This window comes from Pseudochaenichthys georgianus, chromosome 7 (genome assembly GCF_902827115.2).
Source record: "Pseudochaenichthys georgianus chromosome 7, fPseGeo1.2, whole genome shotgun sequence".
NCBI classification, from domain to species: Eukaryota; Metazoa; Chordata; class Actinopteri; order Perciformes; family Channichthyidae; genus Pseudochaenichthys; species Pseudochaenichthys georgianus.
The window spans coordinates 31,143,074-31,162,699 of NC_047509.1; the positions used below are offsets into that span (position 1 = coordinate 31,143,074).

Consider the following 19,626-nt stretch of genomic DNA (forward strand, 5'->3'; position numbering starts at 1 on the left):
ACTCTGTCGCTGACGAAAAGAAGCCTGCTCATGCCGCCAACACTCAGGGCCACTACCGAGCGCTGGCTCCTCCGTTTCCCGGAGGCTTGTAGCTGCAGGGAGCGACACACTTCTTCGCGCTGGCCCCGAACCGCGCGTGGTAAAAACAATCTCCTGTGTCCGCACGCCGGCTTGTTACTGTCGCGTCCAGCCTCCTCCAAGCCTTCTTAACTGTTGAGGAGGTGCTGAGTGTCACAGCTAGCGCCTCTGCACCGGGCTGCTGGGTAGCCAAGAAAAAACAGTCGGCCTCTTCCGCCAATGCACGGGGCTCCGTAATGAACGTGTTGAACCCGGGAAGGCAATTGGCGTAGGAACATCTCCATGAACAAAACCTGAGGGTCTTCCCCCCCTAGCAGATTTAGCATCTTCTCCATGAGCTGAGATGGCTTGCTATCCCCTAGGCCTTGAATGTCAAGAATCTGGCGGGCCCTTTCCTTTCCTTAGCAGATTAAGCTAAATGTCTTAATGAGAAGGGCCTTAATCGCCTCATATTTGCCATGGTGCGGATGTCTGTGATAAATCCCACCAACCTGGATGACGTGGAGCTTCCCATCGCTGCTACCACGTGGAAATATTTCAAATCAGCGTCACGGACTTGTCGGCAGGCAAAGTGTGCCTCCACGTGTGTGAACCCCGTCGCATCGGCATGCTCCCAAAACTCCGGCAGCTTTACAAAAACATCGCGATCAGCCATGTTCAATGAGTCTTCGGAAACTTTCACGAAAACGTCAGGGTCACCAGTGTAGAGCCGATGAACGGGACGAGGTGGTGCATTCAGAATGGATTTCCACACTTTATTATTCATTAATCTCTAAGAGGTAAGTACATCAACTGCTCTGCATGACAAGCTAGCAGGAATAACCCCAAACCCCGGTACCCAACCGGTCCGGGTTGCAACACACATTATATGACACAGTGAATTATGTCCCGTAACTGTCACCACAATATAAACATATGTTTTCAGTGCTGCTTGTGCACAAGCACATTTGGGTATTCATGCATTCAGGTAAATTCAGAAAGACAGTATGATTAATGCTGTGTTTTGTTTGAAACTTAACGTTTGCATAATATGTCCCCTAAAACAGTTTCCTAAGAGTTTTGGGCCTTGTCTTTTTTTTTTTTTTAACACTTTTGTATTACATTGCACGCCTTTTAAATACTGTGTGTTCTGAAAAGTACTAAACAAATCAAATTGATTACTGTATTATGGGTATAGATATGTCTCATAATTATTTGTGTGAACATAAAAATTATTTGTGTGTAAATATGTGATATGTAAATTTAAAACACCATCCACAAATGCATTTAAAAGATTTGCAAACTCACAAATAAATGTGCAAGTGTAAAACGGATCTGAAAATACGCTAAATATTTTCACAAATTAAAAAAAAGATCTGTGAATATCTCTTTAACATTTACAACTTTCGATCAGGCATTTGTGAATCCATTTTGTATTTGTCGACCAAAAATGCGCTTGCGGATCTCAAATCTCTGCTCGTGGATCTCACATTTCTGCTTGTGGATCGTCTTTTTACACACACGGAATTTTTAGACATATTTTCCGCCGGTCTTTTCTAAAATCTACTCGTGTCACTCGGTTATTTTCGGAAACCTATCCTATGATCAACACCTATGATCAACACCTATGGAACAGAATGTCTTGTAGGGCTTTAGTTCTAAGATACAATGAATGTGCAATGCAATTGTTACAATTGTAATTGCACGTTCAGAACTACTTTTTGTTAACATTGTTGCACTCAAATGGATACAATCAGAAAAGCAATAGTTAAGCAATTCCACTACAACGTAATTATTAAAAAATATAGCACTTATATAATCGTTATTATACTTGTTGTGAGGAAACTGCAAACAGATCCGAAAGATAACAACTTAATACAAGTCGGATCTTGGTTGACGTCATGACGTAATCGTACGTATTCCTGCTCCGAACATTTACGCAGTACGTGGTTGCAGCGGTTCAAAGAGGAAGGAAGATGGCGGATAACAAAGGCGAGGATGATATGGAATCGTCTGCAAACTCGGACGCCGTGCCTTCAGCGCAAGATAACGAGCAGCCAGAAACGAAAGAGGAAAGTGCAGTAATAGTCCTAGAAGCGAACACAAAAGTCGGCGAAGAAACAGAGTCCCAGGATACCGTGAACGAGGCACCGACACCCACAAGCGACGGCGGGGACGTAAGCAACGGCGGGGCTGCTGTAGAGGGAGGGGAAGCGAACGGTAGCACTAGTAACAGCCCGGCGGAGACCAGCACCACCAATGCGGAGCCGACGGCAGCTGAAACCCTGCCCGCCGTGGATGCTCCTGTTGGCGGACCCAGCACTGAAATGTCCCCCCCTGCTACTGCTCCAGCGGGCACGCCGGTATCGACCCCCTTTAATTTTTTGGATACGTGCGCAGTGTGTAAACAAAGTCTTCAGAGCCGAAACTGTGATCCAAAACTTTTGCCTTGTCTGCATTCCTTTTGCCTGAAATGCATTCCGCAACCAGACAGACAGATAAGCGTGCAGGTGCCTGGACCACACGGGCAGACGGATACACATATAGGTGAGTTTTTCACCATTAACGCTAAGAACCACGAACGTATACCTGTACACAGCTCTCAAACCAATGGCTGCCTGTCAGAAGTTTGTTTTAGCTTAAAGTTGAAAGGGAATCGTATATGTGAATTTATTTCCGGATGCAATAGATAGGAGATAACTGACACCTATTGGTGATCTGAGACTGTACACCTAGTGTGGAATTCACAGATGCTTACCGGCAGACTGCAATTGTGGTGCAGGTAGAAATGTCACCCGACACTGGGGTAAAACTCGGTGTCAGAGCCTCATACTATTGTTTATAAAAAAAAATATATATATAATGGAATAACTTTCCTTAATAACACATTAATGCCGTTTTATGGCATTCTATTCTGTGCCTTTTTCAAATAAAAATGACATTTATACACTGCATTTCTTCAATTACATATATGTCATGTCTTTTTTATGACGACGTATACTTTGACTTTTGTATTTCATTTTATGGCAAATTATGTGACTTTTTATAGGCCTTTTTTGCCATACTATGATCTTTTTTAATTGTGTATTTTTTTGCCATGACATTTTTATGGCATTTCTTATGACATACCATACATCACCTTTTTATGATGTATCCTAATTACACTTTCAGGATAAATAGTTGAATGTCAAAAAATTGCATTGGCAGGCCTGTCTTAGGTAAGATACACAACTTTGTTGATGTTCAATTATAATGGCCTTGGTTAGTAAGGCAATATTTCAATTTGACACATTTCCAATGGCTTCTGCAATGCCAATAAATTCCAAGGTTGAGTGATATATTCCCCACACCTGTCCAGGAATATTGTAATTATAATTTTTTAAGAAATAGGTTTGCGCAGTTAAGAGGCAACATATGTTTAAATATTTTTTCCATATTAGGGATTGTGGTGCTACATGCATGTCCCGGCCCACAATCTGTATTCTTCTACAGACCTAATACAATGTATTTTTTAGGTACAGATGATCAAATGAAATACATTTTTCAATTATAATCACAATAGTAATAAAGCAAAAAGTATCTATCCTTCCAGTGTCGTGAGCCATATTGTCAAAAATAATCACAATTAGTGATTTATTTTCCAGAAATTGTGCAGCCACACTTGTCATAGGATTAAGAAACATAATCATGAACTTGAGTGGATCCTATAATCAAAACCTGCGGACTACTAATCAATATTAACAACCAATACTTATGGTGGCCCTGAAGTGCAAGTCAAAACAACATTTTAGAAAACACTACAGCATTTTAGAAAACACTACAGCATTTCACAAAATACTACAGCATTTCACAAAACACTACAGCATTTCAGAAAACACCACAGCATTTTAGAAAACACTACAGCATTTCAAAAATTAAGGAAAGGGTATTCATTTAGGGAGAACACTTCTTGTTTGTGATTGGACAGAGCCAGCCGGAGAAGCACTGCTGTGATTGGTTGTTTCGCTGCCAAGTCAAGAAAAAATTACGCTTTTTGATTGGTCAGTTAGTGTTTTGTGAAAAGCTGTAGTGTTTTATGAAATTCTGTGGCGTTTTGTGAAATGCTGTAGTGTTTTGTGAAATGCTGTAATGTCTTGTGAAATGCTGTGGCGTTTTGTGAAATGCTGTGGTGTTTTCTGAAATGATGTAGTGTTTTGTTGTTTTGACTTGCACTTCAGGGCCACCGTACCATACAGTGGAAATGCAGCATAATGTAGACCTGGGAATATCTTTTGTATATGAACAAAAAATATCCTTCATATCAAAATATGTGTGTCGTATTCCAATTAATCAAATTGTCATACAGCAGGGGTCTCCAACCTTTCTTCATCCGAGAGCTACTAACTTTGAAAAAATGAAAGTGGCCAAGAGCTACTTGCATCACATCAATTAAGCTATACTTTTGTACACGTGTGAAATTGCAATACCTAAAGCTTATCAAAAATCTTAACTTCACATCAAGGTCCAAGAAAACGAAAATGTCTCACATATTATTATGGCCCACATAGTAAGTACATCACTGAAAATTCACATAAATGTCCTTAATCACCACCTAACAAGCATTCACTCTTTTTCACAGTTCGCGAGATGATTGACACTGCATGGAGTCCGCCAGAGGGGTCTGCTCGACCCACTTAGGTTCACTCTAATAGTCATTTAAATGTTCATCAGTCAGTCTTATTCTGTATTTAGACTTCATGACATTCATGTCAGAAAAAGCTGCTTCACAAAGTAGACCCTCCAGAAAAACTGATTATGCGATTAAACATGCAGGGTTTTTATGTGATTTTAAGTGGTGAAATTGCGGGAAGTTGCGAAATATGCTAAACATTTTTTTTTAAATATTGGGCTGTCTTATTTATTGTCTCTCACACAACCTGCCACTAACGTTAAACCCCTTTACTATTCAATTAAACACATTCAATGTTTATTTATTGTAAAAGCAATTGGGCTATTTTAATCACACTCTCTCTCTGTGTGTGTGTGTGTGTGTGTGTGTGAGTGTGAGACAGGCAGCTCATACTATTCAGCTCTGTGAAGAAGGTTTTACCTCAACACAGTACCTAGCCATAACTGTATTAGCCTCAGTGCAGAGTTTTGATATCACGTGGTCTAAATGCTAAATGTTTTCCGGAATCACATTAGTATTGGTTTCAGGAGATATTCAGTTTGACATGGTCTGAATTATAAGTAGAGAACTGCCTTGCTTCTGGGTTCAAACTGGGTTTGCCATTAGCCTTTATTGGATCATTGGGTAATATGACAAAAAACATTGTAATTGTATTGGTAGCACTGACTAACCTGGATTCATAGCAAGGATCACACACCATCTTGCCCTAGTCACAACGCTTAGTCAGGGTACCAGAGGTGGGAGTAAGTCCTACATGTGCAAGTCATGAGCAAGTCTCAAGTCTTGACCTACAAGTATCAAGCAAGTCCCAAGTCACTGTGATGAGAGTCAAGCAAGTCAAGTCATTGCTCAGGTCAAGCAAGTCAAGTCATACGAAATTCTGATGAATAAGCCCAGTTTCCGCATTGAAATCAGTTAAAAGACAGTGGTTATGAAATTGGATTTAACCCACACTATGATCTTCATTACATACACAGTTAATCATTTGAAATCTAATTTAGACCGATGACAATCATATTAGATTCATATTAACCCTAGAACTGCAGACAATATAACTAGGACTCAAAAAGTCTGTTCAAAAAGGCAGAATTCCAGGTAAGAAAATCATATATGGCATTTGCCATTACACATATTTAATTTAAATTTCTGTTAACACTAGAACCGCCAACAGCGTCAGCACCTACATAGATATAATTTTCAAATCATTTAATTTGTTCCTCTTCATAATTTCCTTATAAACTAAGTAGGACGATATTTAAAACTCACTTAATTGGGTTAATTTAGAAATTGCTTCAGTTTATCATCATAATAATAATGCATTTTATTTATATAGCGCTTTTCACAACTCAAAGACGCTTTACAGTATGAGGGAGGGTAGACAAACAAGGACAGGCAAACAAGTAAGTATAGTAAAATAAATAAAAAATAAATAAAAAGGCAGTCAAGAGGAAGTTGATTGAGAGGGGGGGGGGCTTATGGGTAGACAGAGTTGAAAAGATGTGTTTTGAGGCGGGACTGAAAGACTGTGAGGGACTCATGCGGCTTTCACACCAGCGCTTTTCCCTTTCTAGCTCCGAGCTAGAGCTTTTCTGGTTCAGCTCCGGTTTCCCTTTTCTGCTCCCGCTCTGTTCACACCGCCCAGAGCCCGACTGGTGCTGCCGCTGCTGCGTCATGACGTCACCGTTTACATGGCTGATTTGCTCCCCAACGGCGTTACGGCGCTCACAACAACAACAACGGGGAACTGCGTCGGGTCGATGATCGTGTTGCTTTTAATCACACGCAGCCAGATTTAAATTAAATAACGACTTCTCCAACCTTATACTTTTCTCCAGAGTGCCGTGGTTCATTGTTTATTAATGTGTTTCTGCAGCATTTACCGACCGCTGCAGTATTGGCTGCTCTTCCACAGGAGTTTATTCTCCCGTTAGCTCCCGGTTAGCTCACACTGCAGCGGCCGCTCTAAAGTATTCACTGTCCGACTCGCACAAGCAGCTGATACATATCCCCAGTTCCCCTTAAGTGAATGTGTGTCAGTCTGAATTGACACTGTTTGGCATCACAACGCTGTTATTAAAGTTTCTCTGGTATAAAATGGGTGATGTTAGCATAGCAACCGAAGCTAAACTATGCTATTGCTATCCTATTGTGGCATAAAGTGTTTTCTACAGGCACATTTTACTGGCGTATTTTTATTATGATTCTACTTGTGATAGTCGGACACGACAACCTGTGCAGCCCATGTATTGATTCCATCCGATAGCTGCTATAATACAAAACAAAGCGTCTGCCTCTCTCCACAATGATCGATAACAGTGAACGGATGGTCAAAGTAAGGTACAAATAAACAGAATCACACGAAGCCTGGTTAGTGTTGCCTGACTTTATAAAGTGTGTTTATAAGCACTACTGCTTGTAGGCAGGCATGACAGTCGACCCATGTTCAGGGGAGGTGGGTTTAGTTTCCTGCACGCCTCGACGTAAGAGAGACGTAAGCGACGCCACCTCTTAGCCCCGAAGCTCTTGCCTCTAGACTGACAATTTTTTGGAGCTGGAAGTGAACCGGATTCCGGTGATAAGAGGCGGCGCCGCTGCGGTGTGAACAAGAAAAACCGGCACTTTTCAGGCTCCGGCTCCGAGCCGGAGCTGAAAACGCGTTGGTGTGAAAGGGTCACGAAGATCTTGGGGGAGGGAATTCCAGAGCCTAGGAGCTGCCACTGAGAAGGCTCTGTCCCCAAAGCTGCAGAGTGTGGATGATCATAACAGATCAAAAAGTTCAGATTCATTTTACAATAAATCAAGGAATGATGCACTTCTACAAACAAAAACAACATAATTAAAACATTTAAACAAACTACTAAAAGTAGATGAACTACATTATTCAAAGGTTTACAGTAACTTCTGATAACACAGGGGAAATAAACGAGGCATCTCTTTTCCTCTCTCTCTCTCCCTCTCCTGACAGCCCGTCACTATCAGGGTTAGTAAAAATGAATCCCTTGGAGGTTCTAGTGTTCATTTACCGTTTTGTCTTCTCTTTGCAATGCTTAATCGATTTGAAACCAAGTCTAACGTAGCTTAAACTTAGCGTTAGCTTTCTAGCTAACACAACACATGCACGCACCTTTCTCTGTGGGTTTTTTTGTAGTGACGAATGATGTTGGAGGTTGTGGTGGTCGTGTCACTGATCTTTATGCTGCAGACCCTGCATACCGCTGTTCTCTTCTTATTACCGTCATCAACAACATAATCCTTGAATCCAAACTTCACTATTTTTGGAGTAAAGCTAGCCGCTGCCATGTTAACTGAGACTCCTGCCTTCTAGTGGGTTGCCAGGTTTGCGCGCATGGCGCTATAATCACATTTTTCGAAAAAACTAAACATAATATCTCACTACAAAAACAAACGCCAATATTTAATTTTAAACAGTCAAGTCCTTTCAAGTCATCTATCTCAAGCTTAAGTCAAGTCTCAAGTCATGAATACCAAGTCCAAGTCAAGTCTTTTATCAATGTTAGTCAAGCAAGTCTCAAGTCAAAAAATATGTGAGTCAAGTCATGTGACTCGAGTCCCCACCTCTGCAGAGTACTGATTAATAGTATTACACCCCTTGTTTAAACTAATCTGAGCTAAACTGGCATAATGATTTAGAATATTTTACATCATAACCATTTAAAGTTATTATTTATTTCTGGGGTTGTGTACATGACATGAGGAAATGGAAATCCCAGGTGAGAATATTGGGTTTAGAAACGGCTTAAATGTTTCTTACTTGGACCAAACTTTTTATTTACTAATCCGTTGTAATTCACATCTCCTAATGTCTGCTATATATATATATATATATATATATATATAGGTGATGGCAGCATGTAATATAGCATGATGCTATGGTACTTTTTAATGTAGGTGGTGGAATATCAGGAAGTTCCTGTCAGTTGTGTTTTAAAGGTCCCATGTCATGGCCATTTCTACTGATCATAATTCCATTGTTGAGGTATACTAAAATAGATGTATACTGTGCAATTTTCCAAACTTGCATTGGTTTCTCATACAGCATCTCTGTAAAGTATGTGTATTCACTCCCTGTCCTAAATGGCTTGTTGGAGCTCCTGCCCCCCCCCTCCCTGTGTGCCCAGTGTGCTCTGATTGGTTGGGACGTTGCGGGGCTGTACTTCGAGGGTTTTTGACTCTGCAGACCGTTTACATGCTTAAAAACCTTCATAACACACAAGGGGACGGGTAATAATCGGAAAAGCATGACATGGGCCCTTTAAAGATTGCTTTATCTCAGGGCTCTCCAACACCTCGATCGCGAGCTACCGGTAGCTAGCGGGCAGCTTTTCAGTAGCTCTCCAATCGATTATAGCGTAATAAGGTTGCTTATTGATTTTTCGGCCGCGGCTGGACAATAAAGTTGTTTTATTTTAGAATTATTTTTTGTCACACGAATATCAAATTGGTCGGTGACACAGAGATCAAGGAACAGACGTGGCAGCGGCACAGCGACACCACACACGGAGCAGTCTGCTTTCTCCACCAACACCAGTCCAGAACCAACAGCAGAATGACCCGCTCTGAATCAGGCCCTGTCGCTGTAGCTCAGAGACACACAGGGAGGGATTTCTGTTTTTTGAAAAACACTCGTTATTATCATGTCAGGTTTTTGGTGGATTTAATCAAGTCTTGGATTGCAGAGTATGGATGTCCTCTTGCTATTTTCAGTTAATAAATACTTGTGTAAAGTTTGTGAAGGCAGGAGGAAAGCTTCCGCGATCACCATCTCCTCTCCGCTCCTCCAAACCCCCCCCGCCCCCCCCCCCCCCGAAAATAATGAGTGACAGGCTCAGGGCTCGAGCTTAAGGACGTCCCGTCGTACCGGGGCCGAAAAAAATAGTGTCGGGGAGGATAAAAAATTATTTTGGGACAAGAGTTAAAATAAAAATACCCTGCTAACTCTACTACAAACGGCGATGAAAATGAAACCGACTGCACGTTTTGTGTAGCACACAGTTATTAAACCTCCTTGTCAACATAAACACACACGCACAAAACATTTAGCAACCCGCAAAATACACACAGATGTAGTTACTGCTGTGCCGCTGGCTGTCAGCCAGCCGCCCAGCTGGCTGTGCCCGCGAATTCCTGGTCTGCAAATTCGCGGGTCTAGCTATGTACGGAGTGTGTGTATTTCGCGGGTTGAGTGATGTACAATGACAATGGCATCCCGTGGAGGCATTCTGAAATGTTTTACCGTTGCATCACAAAAACGCACAGCAGAACCAGACCCTGGAGCGCCGGCCTCTTTATTTACTTACTCCTCTTCATCCCCTATGAGTAATGAGGCTGAGATGAGAACCCTCCATCGTATTTAGTCCTTAGCAATATGCTATCCCATGTAGGGATGGGTACCGAGCCCCTGTATTAAACGGGCCCCGGGCTGGAATTATTAAAGACAGTGGTAATGTTAAGCTCCAACGTTATCAGACTTTTTATCGGTACAGGAGACATTTAAAAAATATATGTCATATGTATTATTGCTACATACACATTATATCGCAGTTTTAGTTTCACCAACTCCGTTTCTAATATGCAACAAGACTAAAACATGCGTCTATGATGTATTTTCGAGCTTTCCAATCCAGACGAGATCTCTCTCTCCCGTCTGTGTGCGAGGGGGCGGGGCAGTTTGTAAAGGTCTCCTGACTGTGTTACAGACAGTCATCCTGGTTAGTGGTTACTCTGGGTTCTGTCTTCAGGACACAGTGTTGGATTTTTTTGTTAATTGGATGGGACTTGATTGGATTCAATATTAGAGTAATTTCCCATTTGTGTGTTTGTTTAAATATATTTTGCCTTTGTTTATGTGATTGAATGATTTACTCAAATAAAAAGGTTGATGAATTATCATCTAATGATTTGTATGATGTTTTATTTATGTTAAAGGTCACTTTGAATGATTTTAACTAATGATAATGTAGAAAAACTAACATTTTTTTAATTCGGGACGGTCCACATTAATTTCGGGACGGCTTGGATTGTATTTCGGGACGGTTCCGGGAGGATGGGGGAAAAAGTTAGTCGAGAGCAGGCTCATAGTGACCCGATTGAAACTTTATTATTCACTTAATCACTGATTGAGATATGATGAAGCCAACTTAATCTCATACATTCATGGGATTTATGTAACTGTAAAACAGAGAATGTGCACCAGGGTTTCCGCTAGGATTTTTTCTCGCCGGTCAAATGTCCGGGCAGAATTTATTTTACCGGACTAATTTGAAACTTACCGGTCATATTTCAATAATAATAATAGTTGTGTAGCAGAGTTTCCGTTAGCAGGTAATTACCGGACTATGAGCAGATATGCTTCAGTTTAAAACTCAGTTCACGGGCTCATTTTTATATTGCTTCAGTTTATAATCGTAACAGATCGAAAAATTCAGATTCATTTTTCAATAAATGATTCCACAAACAACAAACAACATAATTATTACATTCAAACAAACTACTTGTAGTAGATAACGTACATTATTCAGAAGTTTACATCAACTTTGAATAATAACACGGGAGAAACGGATCCTCTCCCTCCCTCTCTCTCTCCTGACAGCAGCCCGTCAGTTTCTCATGCAGCTCGCTAAACAGAGGGCGGGGCTTCAGGTGATCCTGCAGAGCTGCGTGTCTCGGTCAGACTCAGCAGCTGATCTGATCTCTCTCTCGCTCCGGTTACACTACACTCGCGTTTATGTCCATATCGATCAGATCCAGCTCTCCTGATCGGCCTTTATAGAGAGCACCGATCAAACTATTAAGAGTGAATATCGATCGATACCGATCGATCGGAGCCTCCCTAATTATTACCAGACATTTTGACCGTCAGGTTTTGAATTTACCGGTTTTTTATAAATTTTACCAGCTAAAAACCGGTAATTACCGGCTAACGGAAACCCTGGTGTGCACCCACATGCACTATTTTTGTTTTTATACTGCTGTTGTAAATACTCCTGTTGCCTGTTTCCCCTTTAAACTGTGGGGTTTTTCCTTTTTTGGAAGTTTTTCCTTGTACGATGTGAGGGTCTAAGGACAGAGGGTGTCATATTGTCATACTGATATTCTGTACAAACTGTGGAGTCCACTGAGACGAATGTAACATTTGTGATATTGGGCTATATAAATCAACATTGATTGATTGATCCTGTTGTCTGCTGTGTTCAGACTCAAGTCATGTTTGTGATGCCACATTCAGGACCTTCAGGGTCCTTTTTTTTTTTAACAGAATACCGTAGCTAGAAGCTGCAGCTAGACTGCAGAAGTATTCGTTTTTTGACCTATACAATTGGTTTACTTTGGTTTATAATTGAATGTCAAGATGAAGAAAAAGATGGCTGAACTGTTCAGTGTCAATCCTGTGGAGATGGAGGTCAGTGTTTCCCACAGATCTGAAATATACTTGGGGGGGTGGGGGGAACCTGTCCATGTGATTTTAAGTAGGGGTGGACCTCAGATCCTCTAGGGGGGTACAGGGGCATGCTCCCCCGGTACGATTAAAAAAAAAAAAAAAAAAAAAAATGGACTTAAATACATCAATCTGGTGCATTTTGTGGGGAAAATAAAGAGACTAGATCTATGGGAACACCTATGAAACAGAACTGTATACATTTCAATAATCATAAAATCATGGCCATAACCAATAACATACCATTTCCAATATGAAAAAACACTTGACACCTTAAAATGGAAATATGTGTTTACATAAATGGTGACCAAACCATTTGAGACCCACTGAGAACTTAGACTATCTAAACACTCAGAGTCCTCTACCTCACCTGAGCTGAGGTTATCCTGAGCTTGAATGACACACAGAGACCAATCAACGGCTTTGATTTATGATCTGTATGACAGTGGCCATGTCGGCAGGCCACATCATGTAGACACAGACAGCCAGTCACCCTGTGTGAGGCAGGCCATCAGAAACCCCCCGGTCCTCCCGATGGCCATTCCGGGACTGGGTACAGGAGGCGTAGAGCGAGGGATCATTGTCCACAAGTTAATTGATCGCAGATGGCGTCATGGTCGCGGACGAATATTTTTTTTAAAATAAAAAACAAACCTAAATGGGTCGTGAAATATACTTGGGCGGCCGTCAATATACCTTGGCAGCCCGCCCAAGTATAGTCTGTGTGGGAAACCCTGGAGGTTATAAATCTCCAAAATCATGTTTAGCTTAAGTCTCAGCAAAGCTCACAACATTTCTGGAGCCTTGTAGATCCAGAGAACTATAAGAACATTCACCAAGCAGCACTGAAAATGTCTGCTTTATTTGGTTCTGTTCTACAGACCTTTGTGAAGCAGCTTTTTCTGACATGAATGTCATGCAATCTAAATACAGAACAAGACTGACTGATGAACATTTAAATGACTATTAGAGTGAACCTAAGTGGGTCCAGCAGACCCCTCTATGGCGGACTCCATGCAGTGTCAATCATCTCGCTAACTGTGAAAAAGAGTGAATGCTTGTAAGGTGGTGATTAAGGACATTTATGTGAATTTTCAGTGATGTACTTACTATGTGGGCCATAATATGTGAGACATTTTCGTGTTCTTGGACCTTGATGTGAAGTTAAGATTTTTGATAAGCTATAGGTATTGCAATTTCACACGTGTACAAAAGTATAGCTTAATAATTGATGAGGGCTATGTGAATAAATGTAAGCGATGTGATGCAAGTAGCTCTTGGCCACTTTCATTTTTTCAAAGTAGCTCTCAGATGAAGAAAGGTTAGAGACTGCTGCTTTATCTGATGCTCCCATCCCCTCATTGCATTATTGATAATGTGAATTTAATATTATAATCAAATTTTAAATTGGACCGCATTCTTCAAAACCAAATCTCCTAATCTATTTTGTGGCTTCCATCTTGTTGTGGTTAAGTTAAAGTGCACACTCGACACCAAGTAACGTTTAAATGTGATGCCATCTGTCACTTCTACAAGATAAGTGATGTCTTATTCCAGTGTGAGCTTTGGGGGCAGCTCTTGTACTGAAGTATCCAGCACTTGCACAATATTTAGGTAATTTGGTAAAATCAACATGTTATTAGGGTTAAATATGTTGCTGTAGTCTTGCTCTTATCCTGTTTGAAAAGAAGGTTTTAATTGTTTGTGTTAATTAGGGGATACAGAGGTGGAGCTGGGCGGCCCCATTTCATTTTGACAGCTGTGTTAAATATTTTAGCCAATTATGGATTTGAAAAATGTGGAACTGCCAATTCCTATTATCGCAGATTGTACTGCAATGGAAAATTGAAATCTTATCGCATATCCCTAATAATAAATAATTGAGTATGAAATAATATACATTTTCTCTAAAATTGGACCAAGTTACCAGACTTTCTTTCACTCTCACTCAAACCAATCTCAAAATTAAAAGGTTTCCAGACAAATGAAATACAACTGAAAAAGGTTTGCAGTATATCCCACTTTTAAATAACGTGGTTAACTTCCCCAAAAAAAAACAGGGGAATAATGTCTGATGATAACACATCATAAAATTCTTCTTGGTATTACCGGTGCCGCAAAGTCACACAAGCCACCCTGTTAACAACAATGCTAACCCTTCAAAATATCACTGATCAGCGGACAACTGTCCAGTTTTTAACGGTTTCGATAATCTATAGAATCAATCCAACAAACTGTTGTGTGGCCATAAAGCCTTAGTTTTTGAAATATCAGAGCCACACATTCAGATGCATCACTACAAAATTACAACTTGAAAATAGCTTGTAAAACACAAAACAACTTCAACACCAATGTTGTATTTTAGGTATAAATAATCAACCTTTTTTTAAGTTAGATTTTGTGTGTGTGTGTGTGTGTGTGTGTGTGTGTGTGTGTGTGTGTGTGTGTGTGTGTGTGTGTGTGTGTGTGTGTGTGTGTGTGTGTGTGTGTGTGTGTGTGTGTGTGTGTGTGTGTGTGTGTGTGTGTGTGTGTGTGTGTGTGTGTGTGTGTGTGTGTGTGTGTGTGTGTGTGTGTGTGTGTGTGTGTGTGTGTGTGTGTGTGTGTGTGTGTGTGTGTGTGTGTGTGTGTGTGTGTGTGTGGTGTGTGTGTGTGTGTGTGTGTGTGTGTGTGTGTGTGTGTGTGTGTGTGTGTGTGTGTGTGTGTGTGTGTGTGTGTGTGTGTGTGTGTGTGTGTGTGTGTGTGTGTGTGTGTGTGTGTGTGTGTGTGTGTGTGTGTGTGTGTGTGTGTGTGTGTGTGTGTGTGTGTGTGTGTGTGTGTGTGTGTGTGTGTGTGTGTGTGTCAGGCAGCTGGAGCTTGCACAAACCAGCCATGTGCTGCTCAATCCGGTCTAGACCGCTTTCAACCGGTTTTCACCTCAGCTAGCACGTGAGGGGGGAATTTATGGTTTTATGAGGCAGGGGAGGGGTGACATATATTATGCTGACTCAATTTATAACATTTATGGTAAAAATTATGCACATTTTTAGACCTCAGGAAATAAGTGGAAAAGTTAATGACCCAAACTAATTATTTGTTGGAGTGCTTTATTGTAGTAGTAATTCAACTAAACCCATTAACGAAGTCAACTAAAGTGATTAAGTGATACAGTCTTCCTCGTTAGACCATGTGATTTAATATTCTAATAAAAATGCCAACGATGATGGGAACAAATATTCTGTAGACAAGCGCTAAATCAACTACCCCCACCCCCTGCCAATAATGAGCAATGGGTCTCCCATGGGGCCAAGTATTTTTTAATAACAGGATTTTTACCTAAAGGAAATTGTGGAAATAAGCAGAAAGTATGCTGAGAAACTTCTTTTTAATTCTGTTTGGTTTGAGGCACGACTATTCTTAGCATAAGGTTAGGGGCCCCTTTAAAAATGCAGGTAATCGTTTTCACATGGTCTTGATGTTCACAGCCTCTTTTACTTTTTGTATTTTTTCAAATGTCAGTCAATGTAAAACATCATAAAGCATTGAATGTGTGCATTTAACGTTTCATCCCCTTTCACTCCCCTTTTCTGTCCTCAGTAAATGTTATGCGCTGCACAGTGTGCCAACAGGACTACAAACAGAGTGACATCATTGACAACTACTTTGTCAAAGATACCTCAGACGCCACCAGCACGTCTGATGAAAAGGCTGCACAGGTATGTCAAACATCATCAGTGTTTCAGCAATTAATGCTCTGCAATGTAGGCATTCCTCTGCTGTTGGAGGGATGTCTGCATAACTTTGAGATTCGTATACATCATATTTTTTAAAGGTCCCATGTCATGGCCATTTCTACTGATGATAATTCCATTGTTGAGGTCTACTAAAATAGATTTATATTGTGCAATTTTCCAATCTCACATTGGTTTCTCATACAGCATCTCTGTAAAGTATGTGTATTCACTCTCTGTCCTAAACGGCTTGTTGGAGCTCGCCCCTCCCCCCTCGTGAGTGCAGTGTGCTCTGATTGGTCAAGCGACGTGAGGCTGTGAGCCTCACGAGCAGTGAGGAGCTGCTGTGAGGAGCAGACAGGGCTTCCGTGTCGGCGAAACAAATACAGCGAGAACAAGCGAAACTCATCCTGAGCGCGCAGAAACACTCACAGCCGAAGTAAAAACAATAAGTGTGGCTTGATATTGAGTAAGAAAAAGGTTTATAACGCTGTGAGCATGGGTCTGCGGCGAGCATTTCTCCACGATCCCAACTTAGTAGCCCGAAAAACGTTAACCCATTTAATAGGGCTGTACCCGAATATTCGACTATTCGAATATTCTTTCGTTGGCCAACTATTCGGGTTTTAATTTCATTATTCGGATATATATATTTTTTTTTTCCTAAATGTATGCTATCAATAAAGGCGAATTGCCATATTCTTATACTATATTTATACTTTTGAATTGAACTGTTAAAATGCGGAAATATATACAATCTCAGCCTGTGCTCCTGACATCGCGTTCACTCACAGTCACGAACGCAAACGGCACGCTTCACCTTGCTTCACCTCGTTTCACACACCTGAACACAAAATGCCGAAGACTTCAGCTGTTTGGGACCATTTTAAATTGGACGACGGTAAGAAGAAGGCAGTGTGCCAAATATGCGACAAGAAACTGGCCTACCACGGTGGCACAACAACTCTGAAAAGTCACCGGATGCTGTAAGTACTAGCCTAGCTTAGCTTAGCTGTTGTCAAGTTGCCATGATGAAGCTGCTTTATCCGCCGTTTAAACAGTAAAGTTACACATGATAAAATCGTGCTCTTACTTGGAAAATAGTTGCAAGCAAGCAACCGAATTGTTTTTTTATATTAGTTTTTCAATTTTATCCGAATAGTGAAAATAATAGGAGCAATGTGGGAACATCTGGGGCTAAGGCAATTATTGGCATACAGTTCGTTCATTTATTTTTCGTTCTTCATTTAAATCGGTAACAAGTATTACCCTGTTAGGCCTACTGTTACGGCTATGTTATTAAAAGTATTGTTGTTATAACAGAAATATGTGTTTTGTATCTTCAGGTTGTAAAACGTTATAGACGGAATTTGGAACCAGATTTGGTCCCCGGGCGCGGCGCTGCGCAGTGGCTGGGTTAAATGCAGAGGACACATTTATGCATGCGAGTACTGAGACAATAAATAAATAAATCGTGATAGTATGCTCTTTCTGCGCTTCTGCTTAACAGCGTGTTGTCAGGTGTCTCGGAGCGTGTTATGACATTTTTTAGAAAAAAAATGTTTTTATTTAAATAAATAAAAAATCTCTCTGCACCGAATATTCGCTGCTGATTACTACCGAACATCCGGAGCCCAAAAAATGGCATTCGGGACAGCCCTACCATTTAAACAGTCGTGGTAGATACCTTATTTGTTTTAAACATTATAAATACACAAACAACAATGAATACTTACAGGTTGTGTACCCGAATCTCCCGCTGGTCCAAACAAAGTAGGAACAGCATCGTTCTTCAGTGCCCTATGCTGTACATATCCGGCATGAATCGCTGAAAGGTTTTGGAAGCTTTGTTTCGTGAAATGCTGGCAGAGGGTGCGGCCATAGCTCTGGGCGTGGCTACTGGGTATCCCTACGTAGCGATACCCAGGAAGTAAATGAGAAATCTCCAACGAGGCGTTTTGGGGAGGTGTTAGAGTTTTACTCGCTACAGGGTGTACTTTGAGGGTTTTTGACTCTGCAGACCGTTTACATGCAGAAAAACCTTCATAACACACAAGGGGACGGGTAATAACCGGAAAAGCATGACATGGGACCTTTACTAAAACTATGACGGAGCCAGTCTTATTCGTCCATAATTCAGGGCGGTTGTTAATAGGTGAACACCAATATAATTGAAGGGGCCCTTTTTGGGGTTTTCCATTTCCTGTAGCGTGTTATATAGGTTTTATTGCACGTAGAGTTCAAAACCAATGTAACCTACTTGGAATGACTATTTCATTTAAGGAATCATCCTCAATTTCAAATGTTTCTGTGTACTGTCAATATTGCAGTAAGATCATGTCATTGCTTTGTTTTAATATAGAGGACAGAAAATGACATAAGTATAAATAAATGTATATAGGAATAAATACACGAATATATGAACAAATACGAAATAATATTTTTTTATGTCCGAGCCAACTACTACTGAGAGAAATGCAAAATACACCGCATGTAGTACGACACAAACCTACGCTGTGGTTTTTCAAAACAAAATACAGTAAAACTATGGTCGCAGGCCCAAGTTTATCTCTCTGAGGCCTGCATGGTCTGCCTGCAAAACAAAAATAAAAAAACGTTTATGCAGCCCCAACAACAGCCTCTGATCATCAACAGACTTCATGCAATCGGATGCATATATTAGATAATAATCTATATCTCACTCCTAAACCATCTAAACCTACTTCCAGCATGGATAAATGTTCATAAAATACATCCATATAGAACAAACGTTCTATATGCTTCTTGAAATCCTAAAAAACACTGTTTTTCTAGAACAGATTACAAATCGCCTGAAAATGGTACAAACAAGTGGCAATATGTTTGACGAAGGTGTTGTGCTGGGCTATATCATGCAATCGAAAGTGACACTTAAGCTCGCTCCATATTCCCGCGAGAGTGCGGAAAACTGAAATGAATACACTAGTACATTAACACATTAACATTTCTCGCTTCTTCTGTGACATGTTAACATGCTTTTAATGGTCAAAAAATGTGCTGCAGCATCTCTTTCACTCTCTCTCTGAAAGGAGAGTCCAGTCTGCTCTGATTGGTTAGCTGGCTGGCTCTGTTGTGATTGATCAACCACTTAAAGATATCCCCCCACCTTAGCCTATAGAAGTGTGATTGTTAAATAATGATTTCATTATGTTATGGGACTAACTAAAGGCGTCCAATGGAGACGTTTCAGGCAGGGAAGTTATTACACATTTGTATGAACGACATCATCTAGCACTATAGTGATTCTGGAAATGGTTCTCAAATATGCTTTGTGGTGTGATCTTCTCAAGGTGTGCACAAGCTGTGAGGACAATGCAGGAACCATAGGCTTTTGCGTGGAGTGCGGGGAATGGCTGTGTAAGACCTGCGTGGAAGCTCACCAGAGGGTTAAAATTACCAAGGACCACAAAATCCACACCAAGGAGGACGCTGACGCTGCTTCCGGTAAGAAGGCCGAACCTGAAGGGGCCGACGTGAACTGCCAAAGTCCAAATAAGACTTTGCCTTGTAGAAACACAGTGAATATGGTGCTGCAGAAAGGCTGTTGCCATAGTAACCGTGCTGCAGACTCTGGTTGCTTAGATGGTACCTTCAGCTGGGGGGGGGGGAGGAGGGGAGGAGGGGGAGAGAGGGAGAGAGAGAGAGGGAGAGAGAGGAGAGAGGAGAGAGAGAGAGAGGGAGAGGGAGAGAGAGAGAGC

At 41.1% G+C, this 19,626-nt stretch overlaps 1 protein-coding gene across 1 annotated transcript in view; it reads left to right on the forward strand.

Annotated features, from left to right (window-relative positions):
- The first annotated feature begins 1,991 nt into the window (after positions 1 to 1,991).
- The window catches only part of trim33 (tripartite motif containing 33), a 50,869-nt gene continuing 33,234 nt past the window's right edge, over positions 1,992 to 19,626 (forward strand). The window contains exons 1-3 of the mRNA XM_071203837.1: positions 1,992 to 2,604; positions 15,756 to 15,874; positions 19,219 to 19,455. Coding sequence (XP_071059938.1) covers positions 2,034 to 2,604; positions 15,756 to 15,874; positions 19,219 to 19,455 — 927 coding nt within the window. The 5' untranslated portion in view covers positions 1,992 to 2,033. The remainder of the gene's footprint in view (positions 2,605 to 15,755; positions 15,875 to 19,218; positions 19,456 to 19,626) is intronic.